The sequence below is a fragment of the Phascolarctos cinereus genome, unplaced genomic scaffold (genome assembly GCF_003287225.1).
Source record: "Phascolarctos cinereus isolate Bilbo 61053 unplaced genomic scaffold, phaCin_HiC Scaffold_2;HRSCAF=192, whole genome shotgun sequence".
In the NCBI taxonomy this organism is placed as follows: Eukaryota; Metazoa; Chordata; class Mammalia; order Diprotodontia; family Phascolarctidae; genus Phascolarctos; species Phascolarctos cinereus.
The window spans coordinates 101774806-101794781 of NW_027555625.1; the positions used below are offsets into that span (position 1 = coordinate 101774806).

General features: G+C 38.1%; 2 protein-coding genes across 7 annotated transcripts in view; one reads left to right on the forward strand and one right to left on the reverse strand.

Annotated features, from left to right (window-relative positions):
- Window positions 1–19976, reverse strand: part of ASB3 (ankyrin repeat and SOCS box containing 3) — a 131731-nt gene that overhangs the window by 111316 nt on the left and 439 nt on the right. The gene's annotated exons all lie outside the window — the stretch shown is intronic.
- On the forward strand, window positions 1495–11104 carry CHAC2 (ChaC glutathione specific gamma-glutamylcyclotransferase 2). 2 transcript variants are annotated; one of them, XM_020996274.2, is made up of 3 exons: window positions 1495–2006; window positions 7574–7609; window positions 9835–11104. In XM_020996274.2, the coding sequence occupies exons 1-3, from the start codon at window positions 1872–1874 to the stop codon at window positions 10216–10218; spliced, it is 555 nt and encodes a 184-aa protein (XP_020851933.1). In that variant the 5' UTR covers window positions 1495–1871; the 3' UTR covers window positions 10219–11104. The 2 variants fall into 2 exon arrangements, with proteins under 2 accessions (XP_020851933.1, XP_020851934.1); XM_020996275.2 differs by lacking the exon at window positions 7574–7609.

Here is a 19976-nt window from a genome sequence, read left to right on the forward strand (position 1 = left end):
AATGATTTTGGGGTCCAAGCACCCCTAAATCTCTACACCTCAACACTTTGACCTAGCAATGCTACTACTAGATCCCAAAGGAAAATGAAAAGGACTTATATGTACAAAAACATTTACAGCAACTCTTTGTCACAGCACAAAATAGGAAATTCAGGGGATATCCATAAATTGGGGAATGGCTGAACAAATTGTGGTATATCAGTGTAATGGAATGCTTTCAGAAAAACCTGGGAAGACTTACATGAACTCATGCAAAGTGAAACAAATAGAACCATTAAAACATTGTACACAATAACAGGAATATTGTATGATGATCAACTGTGAATAACTTAGCTATTCTCAACAATATGGCAATCCAAGACAATTCCAAAAGACTTAGGGTGAAAAACTGCTATCACCTCCAGAGAAAAAATTGGAGTCTGAATGCAGATTAAAGCATACTTTTTAACTTTATTTTTCAGGTTTTCTTTTGGGTTATTTTTTTGTCTGAATTTTCTTTTACAACATGGCTAATAAGGAAATGTTTTGCATGTTTTGCACATGTATAATTGCTTGCCTTCTCAAGGAGGGGGGTAGAGAAGGAAGAGAAAGAATTTGGAACTCAACACAAAAAAAATGAATGTTAAAAAAAGCTTACATGTAATAGAAGAAAAACTATAGGGGGAAAAAAGTAGATACAAAGTTCTATGAGAACATTTGAGGACCCAAACTAGCAACAAAGTTGGACCACTTTCACCTAGAAGTCAGGACCAAGAGATCACCCCTCAAAGACTCAGCCAGAATTTGAAGGCCAACATTTTAACAGCAAAACTGCATCGAATTAAGAGGCTTGTACTTTCACTCAAGAAACTCAGGCTCAAATTCCAGCTCAGGTAGTTATGAGCATAGTAATTACAGAAAAATCACTTGACCTCTGGAACTTCTTCATCTATAAAATGGAGATAATAAAATACTTGCACTGGTAAGGTTAGCATTTATATAAGCATTTTAAAGTTTACAAAGGTATTTGCATGCATTATCTCATTTGACCCTCAAAGCAATTCTCTAAGAAAGGTCCTTCAGGTATTATCATTCTTACTTCACAGATGAGGAAAATGAGGCTCACGGGGTCACAAGGCTAGAATCAGCTGGGTTTGAACCCAGGCATCTCAACACAAAGGCCTGAGCTCTTTCCACTAAACCAAGGGCCTCCCTTCTGTAGGGGAAAAGGCCAATTGGTAAAATTTACAGTACCACATAAACGGGGAGGGGGAGAGAATTTTCGGGTGCTAATCAAGCTCCTCTACAGAACACTGCTTTTTAATATGAAACATACTGAAACACAGAATGGGAAATTAACTGGCTATAAACAGCCTTCTGGGGAGGAGGTGGCTGGGCAGAAATCCAAATTAGGAAGCAATATACAACTTCTCTCCTCTAGAAGCCTGCAGGCAGGCGCTAGTGCCAGCCCCTTCTCTCCGCCTCCTATGCTGTCTCCACCTCCTACCCCACAGGCTTAGACAACAACTTCAGAGGGAGGTGGAGGGGAAGCAGAGAAAGCTGACACCCCGAAAGGCACTGTGGGCACGGTAGTTCTGGACACACAAGGACACACAAGAGCCCACAAGGTGGACTAGGCGAAGAGACAACAGAAAGTACTGAAGAGACCGTGATGCTACGAAGAGAAAAATGTGCAGTTCCTCTTAAAGTAAGAAGAAACTAAACCTACAAGAAACAAGAGGCTTAGACAGGTTTAAGGACAAATCTCCCAGAATGCCTTGCGTGCTCGGCCGCTACGCAGCCGTCGCGCCTGCGCAGGGAGACAGCCGGTTAGTTGCGGCTCTGAGACTAAAGGCTCAGACGGCTGGATCGGGAAGAGGCTGTGGAGGAGAATGTGGGTTTTCGGCTATGGTTCCCTCATCTGGAAGGTCGATTTCCCCTATCAGGACAAACTGGTCGGGTCTATCACAGGCTACAGTCGGCGCTTCTGGCAGGGCAGCACCGACCACCGCGGGGTTCCTGGCAAGGTGAGAAACTAGCCCCCGACCTTCGCTGCTGTCCCTTCCCGCCAGGGGCCCCGGCTCTCCCGTAGCGACCCCGACACCATCCCACCACAGCACACACCCCCACAAAACCCCCTGTCCTCCACCGTTAAGGCTTCAGGGACGCCTAGACAAAGTTATTCTACTCATTCTTACTCCATCTTCCTCAACCATCCCTAATTAACTCCTCCCAAAATGCATTAAGGAGAAAACTAGGAATGTTGACTGACATCTAGGGGTACTGCTCATTTCTGAAGAAATCGCTATGGCAGAGGCAAAATTTGTAGGTTTATAACTAGGAAGAGGGCCCCCACTACATGGGTTTTAGTGCTAAAGACAAGGTTTCATGGATCAAGTCACACAGACCAAACAGGAGAAATAAGTGTATTCACTTGCCTTGATCAAGCAGCACTGAAATCACCTTGACTGCAATTTATTTTCCAGGAATTAAATGCCTGGAAATTTCTACATTCGGCTATTAAAACCAGTACAGTTTGGAGATATATAGATACAGAGAGAGAGAGAGAGAGAGAGAGAGAGAGAGAGAGAGAGAGAGAGAGAGAGAGAGAGAGAATGATGTCATAACAAATCATTAACCTTTCCAAACTCTTTTCATGGTACTCAAGTTACTTATACTGAGTGATAAAAAGGAAGGCAATTTTGTTATCACAACTGAACGGCTGTTTCCTGAATGCACTTGGTAATGATAAATATGGAATCACTATTAACCAAAGTGTATTTTTCTGTTACTTTCTCACTAATCCTAAATTAAGGAAGTTTTGCTTCCTTGACGTTTTCTTTATCTTCCTCTCAACTATTACCGTCCTCTTTTATAGGCATTCATTTATATAGATAAAACGTAGCCAGAGTTAACAATCCATGGCTTACCTAAACCAACCTTGTATTGTCTTAAATGTTTGGTTTACATCCTTTATTCTTAAAGAAAATAAAGTTTTGAAAACACAATCATCTGAATTTGATGATCCCTTTTCTTTTAAATATTGATACTGTGTAAATTGATGAAACTTTTCTTAAAATAAGTTACTCAACCTTAATTGTTTACTTTTGACAAAGTACATTCCTCACAAATAAGAAGTAGGTAGGGCAAGAGTGATTTTGGCAAAGTACATTTCCTCACAAACATGAAGTAGGTAGGGCAATTGTCATCCTCATTTTTGCAGAATAGGAAATTTAGTCTCAGAAGGGTGAAGTGACTTATCCAGTCATAAAGCTTAAGGGTCAGAGCTAGGATTTCAGCCTAGATAGAGAAGATCATTGTTTTCGAATTCACCTTTCAGATACTTGAGTCAGAGAACCATTGCCCAGAGTTTAGTTTTGTTTTTTTAAATCCATCCGATTAATGAGAACAAAAGGGACAGAAAGGGTTTTTTTTTAAAGGACAGATAATATATAGATATATGGGAAGGGAAAAAAATCATAAGGCTCTAACCCAGAATAACAGAGGTACCTAACACTTGCTCAGAGTTTTAAAGTTTACAAAATTTACAAACAGTACGTCTTTTGATCCTCACAACCTGAGTATTGTCACCAATTTTTTATCCCCCAAGTTTACTGATTTGTTTATGATCAATCGCTATTAAGTGTCAGAGACAGGATTCAAACCTAGGTCTTCACATTAATCTTCAGCTGTAGGACTTGAAAGTAGCAGTTTTATAACAGATCAGAAATGAGGAGGCGCAATTAAGACATCAAAAAGTTGATCAAAAGCAGATTGATCTCCACCTAAAATTTAATGAGGTGTTACTTTCTTAGGTTGATATGCCGAGGGAGGGGTTAAAAATTGGAAATGAGATAGTATTTGAATGGTGGGGCCAGTGCAAATACCACAGACCAACAGAAATTTCTGGGAACAAATAGTGATTTTGAAAATTAGGCAAAACTGCTTAACATTTAAATTTTCCACATTTCAGTCAATTTTGAAATGATCCCTTAAATTGTTTTTCCATAGGAAAAACAAAAGCATCTTAGAGGAAAACAAGTTTATCAAATTATATATGTACATATACATATATAGTAAAAGGCAGATGATATACTAGTTTTCACTAGCATATTAGCTAGCACTATTATACTTTATTAATCTTATAAAATGAAGTTGGTATTGGCATCAAGAAGTATTATTATAGAAGAAAAATTACAAATTAGGGACAAATTTTGATAAACCAAAATAGTAGAAAAAATTTTTATCCATTTTTACACAATATCAAAACAAGTTAATATGCAGGATGTATTTGCTGATTAGCTTTTCTATTCCTGTTATGAATACTTAGCACTCTTTTTTGTCAGATAATAAAAACTGACCCCTTGAAAGGTTTTGCAAAGCCACTGAGTTCCAGACAATTTAACCTAGTTTTAAATTATCCCTTTTCAGTTTACAAAGGAAAATTATTTTTAAAGGTATTAGTTCTATACTGCAGTACTTTAAAAGTGATTTCATGGGTGTGAGTACCTTAATGAATCCTCTTGAGTTGCTGTGACTAAAAAAATAGGTCACTTAGTAGCCAACCCTCAGGTGATGAATCTATCAGAATGTAATTGGATTTAGATCAGTTTTTAAATGGGCATCAGCTTCCTCTGCTGTAAAGTGAGAGAACTGACTAGATGATCCTTAAGGATCCTTCTCTCTTTAAATCTTATGATCTTCACCTTATACCTCTTTTCAGAACTGTTTATCGTGATTAATTTGGTCATTTATTATTAAAAGTGTAGTGAAAGGAACAATTGATTTGGAGTCAAGACTATGATTCTAATCTGGACTCTGATACATATCAGTTACCTTGGGCAAGCCATTTAACTTCTTTAGGTCCTGGCTCAACCTAATCCAGGCCTAGATCTGGCTACTTTAGGCAGGGTTCAGAAGTTGCTCACCTGAAAAAGGAGAATAACATTCCCAACCTGATATGTGAAGATAACTTTTTTTTAAAACCTTAAAGTGTTGGGGGAAGGAGAAAGCACTAACAACTAGCGGGATAAAGAAACTTCCCACGGGAAGCATTTGAGTTGAGTCTTGAAAGAATCTAAGGTTAAGAGACAGAAATGAAGGAGTGAATTCTAACCAAAAGCAACAGCCTATACAAATTCAGTAAATTAATCATTTATTAAAAGATTATGAGCTAGCCCAAGTGCCACCTGTAGTGCATTCAATTAAAAATCAATCAATCCCTGCCCCCAAGGTATTTAGGTTCTAGAAGTTGAAGATGGAAAAGCAAACAGACCATTTTGATAGTGAAGGTAGGAAAAGTGCAAAAAGTTTGTTTTAAAAAATAGACTAGAGCCATTCTTGTGAAGGGTTTTTAATGCCAGAGGTTTTTGTATTTTATCCCAGAAGTAACAGTGAGTCACTAAATTCACAGGCAGTGGATCAACATGGCCAGACTTTTATTTGAGAAAGATAACTTTGGCAGCCATGTAGAAGATATAATGGAATGAGGAAAGACTAAATGACAAAATTCCAATTAGGAGGTGGTTGCAGTAGTCCAGGCAAAAGCTGATGAATACCTGAACTAGGCAGGTGCCATCATATTGTAAGCTTCTTGAGGGCAGGGACTATCTTTTGCTCATTTTTGTATCTTTAGCACAATGCCTGCCACATAGTAGATGGCTTAATAAATGTTTATTGATTGATGTGAATGAAGAGAATAGAATATGAGAGATGTTGTAGAAGTAATGTCTACTAATTGAGGATAATTGTAAACCTGGGGGAGAAAAAAAATGGTAGCCATGCCCTCAAAAAGAAATAGAGAGGTTTGAGGGAGGAATTGGTTTAGGGAGGGAAAACAGTGAACTCCATTTACAAAAGATTGAGTTTGACATCTTTGGAAATCCAGTTGTTGATGCGTAAAAGAAAAGTATCCATTTAGAACTAAAACTTGAAGGAGAATAAGCCTGGATCTGAGAGCCATCTACATATTGAAAATTGAACTCTTAATCCTACACCTCCAAGAGAACAAGGCCCAAGACAAAGCTTTAGGGGACACCTACTGGGTGAGGATGGGACATGAATGAAGACCAAGCAAGGGAAACTAAGCAGTGGTAAAATAAGTAGGAGAACCAGGAGAAAGCAAGGTCTTAAAAACTTGAGATGACTGGTTTTCTGGCTATTCTCTGGACATAACACTCGTGTCTGCCTCTATTTTAGTTAATGACACATCTAAAGAGATGGAAGGATCCCCCTCCCTAGAGGTTATTAAGCAGAAAGTGGGCAACTACTTGTTGAGTATGTTATGGTGGCAATTACATGTGTGGGTTGGATTAAATAGCTACTGAGGTCCCTTTCTCACTCTCAGAATTCTGTGATATTCTAGTTTTAGAGAGTTCCATATACATTAATAGGTTATAGTGATTTGCTCAGGTCACATTGCCATCAAGTCAGTTGTAGGACTTAAACTCAGGTCTTCCCAACTCCAAGTCAAATTCTATCCACTACTGCCTCACTGGCTCTGTATCACCCTATCCCATACAGTATTGAAAAATAACATAAGTTAATGCTGATTTTAAAATAATCAACATCATTTAGGGAATTCATCTGGGAAGTAAATAATGTTATGAGCTTTTTTTAAGTATTTCCAAAACACTAAGTAAACTCAATCTATCAAAGAAACCACATGTCTGAGTAGTTTTTTAAAATCAGAATTTTTATTAATGAAGGTGGCATAACAGAAAGCTAGCAATATTTATAGTATTTTTTTAATGTTAAATTGAGTTACATTTTTGAGAAACAGAATGATGTAGTAAAAAGAGGGCCAGGCCAGCCTGGTGTCAAGGAAGACTTAGAGATTCAAGTCTTTTTTTTTTTTTAAGGCAGTTGGGGTTAAGTGACTTGCCCAGGGTCACACAGCTAGCAAGTGTCAAGTGTTTGCTCTGAGGCTGGATTTGAACTCAGGTACTCCTGACTCTATCCACTGCGCCACCTAGCTGCCCCCTGAGATTCAAGTCTTAACCTCTAACAAATACTAGCCATAAAATGAGTAGGATAATACCTTCAGTTACCTCCCTAACAGTAAGGATCAAATAAGATAATGTGTGTAAATTGCTTTATAATATGAAAACTGGGATATATAATTGTCAGGTCCTATGAACAGACTAGCTCATGACCACTGAGAAGTACTGGTCACTTAGTTCTCTAGCAGGAGCTCCTCTCTGTTCTATTGGTGCTCCCTACAGAATAGTACCCAGGAATGTCATGTTTTTACTCATGTAACAAGAAAGTGACCAGATGTTTGATTTTACTTGCAGTTTGCCTCACCACATTTAATTTTGGAGTAGTCTCTTTAGCTATCCATATATTGTTTTTAACTTAAATTCATATAAAATACATCCAATGTAAATTCACTGAAATTATCTTTCAGAAAACAAAGCAGTAGATTTTCTGATTCAATCCACTGTAGATTACAACATATGAAAACTAAGTCCTTTGCTGAAATGTGATTGCTATTAACTTGGCATACGTTGATCCTATTTTAGCTACAGGTTGATACTATTGTTCAGTTAAGTATTTAATTTTTTTAAAAAGTATTTTTGAAATTTTTTTCCAGCCTGGAAGAGTTGTGACTCTTATTGAAGATCCTGGGGTATGGCACAGTTTTTATATAAAGATGTCTATATGAAATTATAAGAAATGTATCTCACTATAATCAAAACAGACAACCAAAGAAATTCTACAAGGGAGGTAGCATAATAGAAGGAAAATGCATGCTATCTTAGTTCTAGGATTTCCAGTTTTTTTAATGTTAAAACATCTTTTTTATTGTCTAGGTTTGGTTTCAGGTTTGCAGGGGACAAAGCTGTATAGAAGCAGACATGGTGTAAATAACAAAATGAAATAAAGCACTGAGGCACATTAAAAAAAACTATTTGAAAAATCTTACAACATTCCTTGAAATTAAGTGGAAACACTCATGTCATAAAACCAATGTTAAAGACTTTTTTGTGGAGGTGGGGGCAGACCTGTGATGTATGGGGAACTTTCTACAGTGCAGATCAGCCTACCATCACACATGTATATATACATATACACAGGTGTGTACATGTGTATATTCCCATCTCTAAGGCTAGCTAGTAGTCAAACTGACTACCATTTTCATTGTACAGATTTTTTTACTAGATAATAGATTTCTGCATTTCCATAAATCTATCAGTTACAGAATATCAACTAAGTGTCAGCGTCCTGATGTTTAAAGGAAGCTCATTTTTACTACCATAATTTCCTGGTGCTGAACAGTTAATAATTAATCAATGCAATCTTAAGTCATTCCCCATTTGCAAAGATAATCTAATCATTAGACTAATAACCTCTCCAGCAATTCTTTCTTTTATTGATTGAATTTAATTAACACCACTAAGTACAATGTTTTGTTCACAACTCCACATAGGTTTATGTGGTTCATATTCCTCAATTTCTCAGGTATTTATTACTTAGCAGTTTGGGGGGGGGCGGGGTTAACAGTTATTTTAACAAAGTTTGCAAAAAAAGAAGATGGAAGAGTTAATTTTTTAAAACGTGGCTTACAGGCAAAGCAAATGTATTATCATGCTTCATAATATGAACAAGTAAATGCTATAAATTAGGAGATGCTTTCCTGATACATATTTTTATGTGGTAAAGACTTAAAATAGGTAATTGTAGATATAAGCCCCAAACTAAACAATTAACAAATTAGACTTCATTGTGTAAACCACTTAAATCAATTTAGCTATTCAAAAAGATAATTAGCAACCCAGAGTTTAATTAAAGGCCTTCCATTAGGTTTACAGGTATGAAATAGCTTCCACTTTTGTGACAACATTCTTAGTCAAGTACCTAACATATGTTTTACCTTTTTCTTTAAACACAAGAAATGAAAAAAAAAATCCTACCTCTATGTCCACTGAAACAAAAGTCCAATGTTGGAAGTATTTTGCTTCAGTTTTAATTTTTGGGGGTTTTTTATTGCCTTAATCTTTATATAAAAATGAATAAAGGCTGCCAAAAAGTTTTATTTTAAAATAAAATTATGACTATTATTCTAGAATAAGATACAGCTTCTTCTTTTTTAAGGTATTCCCTTCACTTGTAAGCACTTTTATTGAAAACTACAAAGAACTCTTGAAAACCTTAGGCAAAAGAAAAAATTTACCAAATGGTGACTGGTTCCCATGTTGCATATGAATCTCTTATTTTTGAGAAGTGATACAGTGGAGAAAAATAGTCTTTGTGTGTGTGTACATATACATGTACATGTATATTATTATATATATATATGTATATATATATATACACACACACACACACACATATACACATGTGTATATGTGTGTATGTGTGTGTATTCACTTTAATTTCAGCCCCACTAAATACAAACTAAGAATAAATGTAAAATGTTCCAGTGAAACTATGATCCCACTGATTTGGATATTTCCTACCCATGTCTATCCATCTCGTATGACTCATCCATGTCCTACTGTAAATTCACCAATGGAGTCCAACCAGCATGCTGGGTGCCTTTTGACATCATGAGGATACCAGTGTAATAACACAAGAGCTGTTCTTTGGTTATCACTTACTCTGCCTAAGTGATTGGACCCTCTTTTTCAATCCTAGATTACAGCAGAGGAAAAAGAAACCCAACAGCATAGACTATTTCCCAACTGTGCAAATAGCTAAAGAGAATCATAACAGGAGTTATAGGTGCCACTTCAGTCTGCTGATTTAAAATTTTCAAAAACACTCTAGATATAACACTTCCCCATCTTTTATAAATATTTTACACATCTTTTAAAGAGTAAGATGGATTCACACACCTTTATTCTTCTGTAGGGTTGTGTATGGGGTGTTGCATACCGACTACCAGCAGGAAAAGAAGAGGAAGTGAAAGCTTCTCTGGATTTCAGAGAGAAAGGCGGTTACAGGACAACAACAGTCATTTTCTATCCAAAAGACCACTCTCTGAAACCATTCAGTGTACTGTTATATATTGGAACATGTGATAATCCTAACTATCTTGGTCCAGCCCCTCTGGAAGACATTGCTGAACAGATTTTAAATGCTGTTGGTCCTAGTGGAAGAAATACCGAATATCTTTTTGAACTTGCAAATTCCATCAGGAATCTTGTGCCAGAAGATGTAGATGAGCATCTCTTCTCCTTAGAAAAATTAGTAAAGGAACTTTCTGAACGAAAACAGAATCTGAATTGCATATAAAGAGATAATCATTGATTTCACAAACATTGTCTTCAGGGTAATGGTTTTTCCTAAATGTCATAATCTTTTACTTAATGGTGTGTTCAGGATAATGTAGTTTGCTATTTGAATCTGCACTGGAAAAACTACATATACATCTGTATTCAAGCATTTTTAAAAGTCCCAAGCTAAGTCATATTTAAATAACATCCAGTATCTTAAGCTATATGACAGTAGCTCTTTTTTTCCACTAGTAATATATTCTTTGTTTAGAAACATACAGGTAAATCATTATGCATCCTGTTTTGAGAATGTTAAACAAAATACAAATTTTTAATCTGATAAATAGAAGAGAAACAAGATAACCTGAGGACTCCTGCCTATGTTTTAGCCTTAGAAAGTAGTTTTCTAATATCACATCTTCTCCCTTTCTAGTGTGGAAGCATAAAATAGTGGGTAAGTTTGTCCTTTGATACAAGTATGGAACAGCTATATCTTAGGAGAACAAATATATTTTATTGTGGCCATCAATTGTGGGAAAATAATCTCTACATCTACCAACCTGCCAGTACAATACTGGAAATTTGAAATTTTTTGAAATTTTGAAATTACTGAAAAACAAACTGAAACCTGAAATTCTATAGCATGTATCTATGCTTGTAAAATTAATTCTGTAACAAACCATGGATAAAAAAATGCAAAAACTTATACTAGCATATGATTGTAGTGTGTGTATAAATGTGTGTATATATAGATATATATATATATACACACACACACATGTTTACATAGAGAGTAATAAACACGGCTTTCAGTCCTAATTTTAAACTTCTGTATTTTTCAAGGTTTGTCAGTCCCTTTAAGCTTAAGCTAATATTTTCATATAAATATTCTCCTATGAATGTTATATATTGTACCTTGTCTTCTTCAATAGCAGTTATTTTTGCATATGTAATTACTACAGAACATAACTCATTAACTTTGAAATACCATGGATCAAATATTTATAACTAGTAGTGGCCTTTAAGAGGTCATCTAGTGCAAGGCTTCTTAACCTGGGATCTTGGCAAGTAAATGTCTGAGGCTAGATTTGAGCTCATGAAGTTTTCCTGATTCCAAGTCCAGTGCTCTATCCATTGCACCACCTAGGTGCCCAAACGGGTCTAAAACACACACAAAAAAGTTATGACCCACAGATCTAGTCCAACCCTCTTCTCAAATGAGGAAGTAGACCCAGAAATGTCAAATAATTCCATCAAGGTCACAAAAGTACTAAATGGCAAAGCTGCAATTCAAATCCAGTGCTTTCTACTATACCACTATATCACACTGTAAAAAAGGGCACTTTTAAGTAAACCATCATTCACTTTGTAGTAACCTGCTAGCACAAGAATAAGATTCTGCCTTAACCTTGTGCAAAAAAAAGGATTTTACAAGAAATGTACTTTATCAGATAATCATATATTAAAAGATCTGCTTCTAAATATATTTTCAAGTACTTTTAACACAACTGCCCTAAACAAATAATAAAATCTAAAGTTTCAAAAAAGAATCCAGACATCTGGGACAAAGGAACAAAAAAGTAGGTTGGGAGAATGATCTTAAGCTAAAAGCAAAGGCTTTACTTTTTTGGATTTGAATCCTCAGCACCTAACCCAGTGCCTACTGAATAGTAGGCATTTGCACTTAATAAATGTTTGTGGGCAGCTAGGTATCCAAGTGGATAGTGCACCCAGCCTGGAGTCAGGAAAACTTGAGTTCAAATGTGGTCTCAGACACTCACCAGCATGTGATGACCCTGGGCAAGTCATTTACCCCTGTTTGCTCCGAATTTATGATCTTAACTAAGGTTAAGAGACTTGCTAAGGGGTCATATAGGTAGTATGGGCTGGAAGTAGAATCCAAGTAGAATCCTGGCTCCCAGAGCAGTAAGCTTTGCAAAACACTACAATCCCCATTTAGATCAGATTGCAAAATATTGCTAGATGTTCTCCTTTTGGAATTCTTTCCATATCTGCACATTCCTAAGCCTTTCTAGTTACACCAGTGTAGATAAAAGGAAATGCTGCACAACCTCAGTATTCAAGTTAGGGAAACCCTTCAAAAATTATACAATATTGTATTGTTGTTCAGTCATATCCAACTATGTGACCTCATTTGGCATTTTCTTAGTAGTCTTTTGGACTTCCTTTTCTATTTGGCCAATTTTTCTTTTTAGGGCATTTTTCTCCTCATTGGCTTTTTGGACCTCTTTTGCCATTTGGGTTAGGCTATTTTTTAAGGTGTTATTTTCTTCAGTATTTTTTTTGGGTCTCCTTTGGCAAGCTGTTGACTTGTTTTTCATGATTTTCTTGCATCACTCTCCTTTCTCTTTCCAGTTTTTCCTCTGCTTACCTTACTTGCTTCTCAAAATCCCTTCTGAGCTCTTCCAAGGCCTGGGACTGATTCATATTTTTCTTGGAGGCTTTGGATGTAGGAGCTTTGACTTTGTTGTCTTCTTCTGGTTGTATATTTTGATCTTCTTTGTCAACAAAGTAAGATAATATAGTCTGACTCTTTTTGTGCCACTTGCTCATGATCCCAGACAATTACTTGAGTTTTAAACTCTTTGTTAAGGTAAGAATCTGCTTCCAATGTAGAGAATGTACTGTCTCAAGCCTCAGGGGTTTGTACGGCTGTTTTCAGAGATACTTATATAGGGACCTGTAAATTTTCAGTTCTTGCAAGGTGGTATGATAAGGGGCAAGGTGTTTACTCCTTTCCTGGCCTGTGACCACAAGTACTCCTTTCTGTCCTCTAACTGTGAGGAGGGGTTCCTCTCCACAGCCACTACAAGCTCCACCATGCCAGTGCTCCTCCTCACCCCAGGACCCCTGTCCAGAACTGTGACCCAGATCCAAACACAGGCAAAGCAAGAGATTGCTGCCTCAGCATTGGCAAAGAGATCCCTGCAATGCCTCTCTGATCAGCCACTGGATTCCCCCTCAATCTGTGGGCCGGAAGCTCGGGAAGCAGTTGTCCCCCCACCCCGTGCGCAGGGCCACGCTCTTGGGGAATGGAGCTGAGACCCTGCCTTCCTTTCTCAGCACCTACAGAAACAGACTCTCCCCACTGACGTTCTAAGTTGTCTTTGGCATTAGTGGATTGAGGAGTCTGGAAACCTCCACAGGTGCCCGTGATTCACTCCTCTGAGGCCTGCTCCAGGTTCGCTGTGGCCTGCACACCCACTCTGCACTGCTCTGCACTCCCAGCCCAGCATAATATACCTTTTTTGATCAACCATCCAGGCTGTCTTGGGCTGGAAATTTGCTTCACTCTGTCTTTTTGTGGGTTCTGCTACTTTAGAATTTGTTTAGAGCCATTTTTTTTACTGGTATTTGAAGGGTTTAGGGGAGAGCTCAAGCAATTCACTGCTTTCACTCCACCATCTTGGCTCCACCCCCCATAAAGAGTCCTGGTGTTTTCTTAGCAAAGATACTGCAGTCGTTTGCCATTTCCTTCTTCCATTCATTTTAGAGATGAGGAAACTGAGGGCAGAGTTAAGTGATTTGCCCAGGATCACACAGCTAGTAAGTATCTGGGGCCAAATTTGAACTCACGTCTTCCTGAATCCAGGCTTAGTCCACTGTACCATGTAGCTGCCCCATACAGTACTATACCACATAATAATAGAGGGAGAAAGAAAGGGAAGGGCAGATAGAAATGTGTATCTCCTTCCTTTCTCCTTCCCTCCAGTGGAAATAGTAAGATTAGATATGAAGATAAGGCTGAAATGAAGGGTAGTGGTACAGTAATAGGAAGTTCAGAGAGAGGGTTTAATGGGAAAAATAATAAGTTCAGTTCAGACATGTTGAGCTTAAGATTTCTACGAGACATCTAGTTAGAAATGTCCAACATGTCATTAAGAGACTTGAGTGTGGAGGTTGGAAAAGATTAAGGCTGGATAAATAGATCTCGGAATCATCAGCATAGAGATAACAACTGAAACCATGGGAGCTAATGAGATCTCCAGGTGAAATCGTATAGAAGGAAATTGAAAAGAGGTCTGAGGACAGAGCTCTGGGAGGTGCTCACCTTTAGTAGTCATGACCCAGATGGAAATCCAGCAGAAAAGACTGATAAGGAACAGTAAGATGGGTAGGATAACCAGGACAGAGTGGTGTCACAGAAACCTAGAGTGAAGAGGGGATCAAGGAAAGGGGGGGGAGGGGTAACAACATCAAAGGCTGCAGTAAGGTAAAGAACAAAAATTGGAAAAGGTCATTAGATTTGGCAATATTAGCAACAAAAGTTCCAAGCTACTGGTAAACCAGGAAAAAAAAATTTTATTAACCTAAGCCGGGTGTCCCATGCGTGGGCACACCTTACCAAAGGGAGAGCAAAGGTTTTTTATTCCTAGGCCCCTAATCACAGTTCCCTCCCGTTTCCCCACTGGCTGGGTAATGCCAGGTTTATAGCCTATCTGGAGCACCTGATTTCCCCACGAGAGTCTGCCCCTAATTACATCTCCCATTCCCCACATTTCCTTGCAAACAGCCTACAGCTGTCAATACCCCAACAGCTACTCATCAAGGGGTTTTGGGGACTTATCCACACCCTGATGAGTGATATAAAGAAGCAACATTCCCAACCACATTTTATACAATCCCCCCTTTTCCTTTTATTTACTCAGTTGTGCCTGCATTTTAATTCATTAAGTAAACTATGATTTTAACCATTGAATTCCACTGGAGCTGTGTTGTTGGGCAACATTTCATCAAGGGGTTTTGGGGACATATAAAAAATATGGGAGAAGGAAGGGAGAAACTGATCGACACACTGACAAACCCAAAGGGAAAAAGTAACAATAAATAGTCAATTTAAGGCATCTCATGCAGCTGTCTGGTTAGTAAGCTGGACATCATCTGGTGAAGTCTGTTCCAGCAGTGTTCAGCAGACTGTCTTGTAGAGATCCTCTTGTGTCCACTCTCCTACAAGACTGATCTTAACAGAATTTCAAATTACCTTGCCTTTGTCTATTATTATAAGAGCAAAATTGGAACCTCAGCCAATTGTCATGTTTACAGTCTTATTCATATTCCCAGTCAGGAGGATGAGATTCCACTAAGAAATTAACAAAACAATTCCAACTTCTGGTGATGTACAAATAAATAACCCCTAATTAAAATGGATACTTCTTTTAAGATAGACCACAAGCCATTCTTCTTTTAACATTAAGTGTAACAAATTGAGACAGGTAAGATATTAACTAAGTAACAGAATGATATGCTGATCTCACAAGCCCATGGCCTAAGCATTCCGATATGTTTTGAGGAATTAAAGGACCCTAACTTATAATACTTAATTCTAAAATTCTAAAAACAAGCAAGATATAGGATAAACAGGGAAAAAAATAAAAGGAAGGTAGGTGGTAGAACTAAGAAGGTTTGGGAAAGGCTTCCTACACAAGCTGGAATTTTAGTTGGGTAATGAAGGAAAGCAGGGAAGCCAGGAGATGGAGATGAAGAGAACAACATTCCAGGTATGAAGATAGCCAGAAAAAAAAAATGCCTGGAGCCAAGAGACAAACTCTTATTTGTGAAACAGCAGGGAGGCCAGTGGCACTGGATGGTATAAGAAGACTGGAAAAGCAGGAGGGTTTGAAAACCAAACAGAAGATTTTGTATCTTATCCTGGAGGCAATAAGGAACCGCTAGAGTTCACTAAAGGTGGGGAAGTAACATGGTCAGACCTGCACTTTAGGAAAATCACTTTAGTGGCTAAATGAAAAATGGAATCAAGTCAGCAGACAGATCTATAGGATCTAATAAGATCACCAAGTGAAGTGGTGTAGGAGAAAAGAAGAGGGCCCAGAACCCTATGGGATACCTATGATTAGAGGGTATCATTGAACAAGAATCCAGCAAGGGAGAGTGAGAAGGAGCAGTCTGATAGGTAGAAGGACCAGGAGAGAAGGGAGCATCAAGAAAGAAAGGGTGATCAACAATGTCAAAGGCTGCTGAGAGATCAAGGAGAATAAGGATTGAAAAAAAAGCCTTTGAATTTGACAATTAACTGGTGACTTTGGAAACAGCAGTTTTGCTGGATTGAAGAAGTTAGAAGCCAGATTCAAGAGAGTGAGAGGACAGAAATTAGAGGCATCTATATATTGTTCTAGAAACGTTAGCTATAGCAATAAGTTAACAGAAAGAAACCAAAGGAATAAGAAAAGGCAAATTTTAAAAATGCTTTTTGGCTAAATAAACAATTAAAAATTAACTGAAACAATAACCAACAAAGTTGCAGGATAAAAAATAAAAACAGATAAGTTATCAGTCTTTCTGCATATTACCAACAAAACCCATCTGGAAGAGATAGAAAAATTCCATTCAAAACAGTAGAGAATGTATAACTATCTGGAAGTCTAACTACCAAGATACACCCAGGAACTATATGAATATAACAAAAAAAATACTCTACAGAAAAAAGACAGACCTAAATAACTGGAGAAATACTAATTGCTCATGAGTGGGCTATGCCAATACAATTATAATGACAATATTACCAAAATTAATTATTCATACCCATCAAAATACTAAATGATTACTTTATAGAGCTAAGAAAATAATAAAATTTAGCTACAGAAACAAAAGATCAAAAATCTCAAGGAAAACAATGAAAAAAAATTGGAGAAGAAAGGGGAGCCTAACAACCTCAAAGATTTCAAAGGACACTTCAATGTAAGCTTCAAATGGATACATAAGGATACATAACTTACATAATGCACACATCTAAGCAAATTGAAGGAGCCATGAAGAAAATTCCCTAGAGAGTTCAAGATCTCCCACGTTCCTGTGTTGGTGCCAGCTGCCCAACTAGAAGTACTTCTTGCAAGTACACTGCTTTTCTGAGGAGATAACCACCAAAAAGATAATCCTACAGTTGAAGGAATTAGAAAGCCATGACAGTCAGGCCTGAGGATCTGGACTTTGTGGGTTGCTTAGATAGCAGAGACTTGTGGTAAAAGTGAAACATCTCTTCAGAGGGGCAGCTAGATGGCACAGTGGATAAAGTGCCAGCTCTGAAGTCAGGAAGGCCTGAGTTCAAACCAGCCTCAGACCAAACACTTGACACTTACTAGCTGTGTGACCCTGGGCAAGTCACTTAACCCCAACTGCCTTAAAAAAAAAAAAGAAATATCTCTTCAGGAGGCCCACCAAGTTGTTTTCTTCTCCCAGGAAAGTAAAAAGGTATGATGAGTTATTGTTTTATGTTTTAAGTGTTTGCAATGCACATGAGTCTTTTGCATTTCTTTACATTGTGTGGTTTTGGTTTGTCCTTTGTTCTCAAAGAGGACCCTAACATTTGGGAGATGATGACATGACTTGCATTGAATTGGAATTGAGTAAGGGAGGGCTGTGCAAAGTCACTGTTCTCACTTTCTCCTCCAGAGCTATTTGGGTCCAGTGGCCAGATATAGATCAGGACAACTGGAGATGGCCCAGGACACACTGGACCTTTTTTGTTTTGTTTTGTTTTTTTGCTTTTTTAGGCAATTGGGGTTAAGTGACTTGCCCAGGGTCGCACAGCTACTAAGTGTCAAGTGTTTGGTCTGAGGCCGCATTTGAAATCAGGTCCTCCTGACTTCAGGGCCGCGCTCTATCCACTGCGCCACCTAGCTGCCCCACGCATTGGGGCCTTTTTAAGCTAAGGTATACTATATGTTGTGTTGGATATTTGCATATACCTAATTTCTGCCAGATTTCAGGACAGCTCATGGTAGTCACTTAATAACGGGTTTTTTGATGTTAACAAAGTTCTAAGTCATGAAAACACAAAAGGGTTTATATTTAATGTAATATAAATATATAATATACATCCAAGTAGGAGAGAGCACATGCTGCAGCAAATATAAGAATACTTATAGAAATCTATTTCTAAGTCTTCTTACACTTCACTTGTTAGCATCTGCCTACACTGGCTTAATTGAGGTTCCTCAAGCAAAAGATTCCATCTTCCATCTGCCTTGGTCCTGGCTCTCCCCCATGCCTGGAATTCTCTCCCTCCTTCCCTCCACCTCTTAGCTTCCTTTTAAAATTTAGCTCAAATCCCAGCTTCTACTAAAGGCCTTCCCCTGAGACTGCCTTCCACCTCTTCTGTATACAGGGTATCCTAAAGGTCTTAGTGCAGTTTTAAACTTAAAGCTTAAATCTGCACTCTGACTTTTGGGACACCCAGTATGTTTTGTATGTACCTATCTATTTACAGGATGTATCCCTCATCAGAATGTGAGCTCCTTGAAATCAAGGACCATTTTGCCTTTCTATCCATAGAGCTTAGCACAATGCTTGGCACAAGTGTTCAATAAATGCTTGCTGAATGACTGGATTTAAATAACTATAACTCACAATCCAATTAGTCAAGAGAATCTCTTAAATATACTTATCTTGGTTAAACAGTCAACCACTCCATTTCTGGAATAACTGCTGTGGTAACATAGTAAAAAAAGAAAAGGTAAGAAGGACAAGAAAGTATCACCAAAGAAACCCAATACAGTCTCAATACTCAAGGAAGTTACAATCTAGACAAGCTATATACACATGAAACAAAAAACATTTCTACAAGAAGCCTTGCCCAACCCCTCTTAATTCTAGTGTCTTTCCTCTTTTTTTTCCTAGTTACCCTGTATATAGTTTATTTGTACCTATTTGTTTGCTTGTTGTCTCCCCATAAGATTGTGAGCTCCTTGAGGGCACAGACTGTCTCTTGTCACTTTTTGTATCCTCAGCACATAAAGAAGGGATATAAAAATAGCTGCCTTCAATGATTTCAAGGGTTGTAATCGAGCACACATACACTTGTGTTGCTTCTGCCCCCAAAGTCCAGTAGTAAGTAGGAGTGAAAGTTGCAGAGAAATAAATTTAGACTTGATCAAGTGAAAAAATATTAAGCAGGTCTGCAATATTCCAGGACAGCTAGGTGGCACAGTGGATGGAGCACCGGGCCTGAAGTCAGGAAGACATAACTCAAATTTGGCCTCAGACTCAGACAAGCCCTGACCCTCGGCAAGTCCCTTAACCCTGTTTGCCTCAGTTTCCTCATCTGAGCTGGAAAAAGAAATGGCAAACCACTCCAGTATCTTTGCCAAGAAAACCAAAAATGAGGTCAGGAAGAGTCAAACGCAACTAACAACAATAAATACAATGCCAGTGGGATAGCCCACCCCCCCACAAAAAAAAGCAAAAAAAAAATCAGTCACTGCCTTCAAGGAGCTCAAGATCTAAGGGGTTTGACAATATCATAACTATGATACATGTATGTATAACCTATGTATAAACAAGTGATATATGGGATGAATTGGAAATGATCAACAGGTAAGTGACTTTTCCAAAGTCACACAGCGATTAAGTGTCTGAGGTTGGATTTGAATTTAGGTCTTCCTCACTATCAGTGCTCTCTCCACTGCACCAGATAACAATATTTAAGCCAAACCATTTAATTTTGGTTTCTGAACCCTAGTCAAACTCATTTCGCCACCGCTGGGAATGTAAATCCTACGCCTTTAGTGAAAAGAGTCATGGGGGGGAAAGGGTAGGAGGAGGTCAGGAGTATGGGACGGGGAAAACCTCTAGAAGAGCCACTTCAGGGTATGGGGGAACGAACGATCCTAAGGTACGAGCCCAACAAAAATAACAATCAGTCACTCATTAGACTTCGCAGGAGGAAAAGATTCTTTTTCCCTCAAGGAGAGAACCCTGAGGAGACAGACAACGTCTTCCTTCCCTTAATTTTTCCTATAG

What these genes read in the sequence shown, in the direction of transcription:
- CHAC2 (XM_020996274.2), top strand. Translation starts at nt 1,872, where the DNA reads ATGTGGGTTTTCGGCTATGGTTCCCTCATCTGGAAGGTCGATTTCCCC. An exon ending in ACCGCGGGGTTCCTGGCAAG is followed by an intron (nt 2,007 to 7,573) that starts GTGAGAAACTAG and finishes ATTTTTTTCCAG; the next exon opens with CCTGGAAGAGTTGTGACTCT. An exon ending in CTCTTATTGAAGATCCTGGG is followed by an intron (nt 7,610 to 9,834) that starts GTATGGCACAGT and finishes ATTCTTCTGTAG; the next exon opens with GGTTGTGTATGGGGTGTTGC.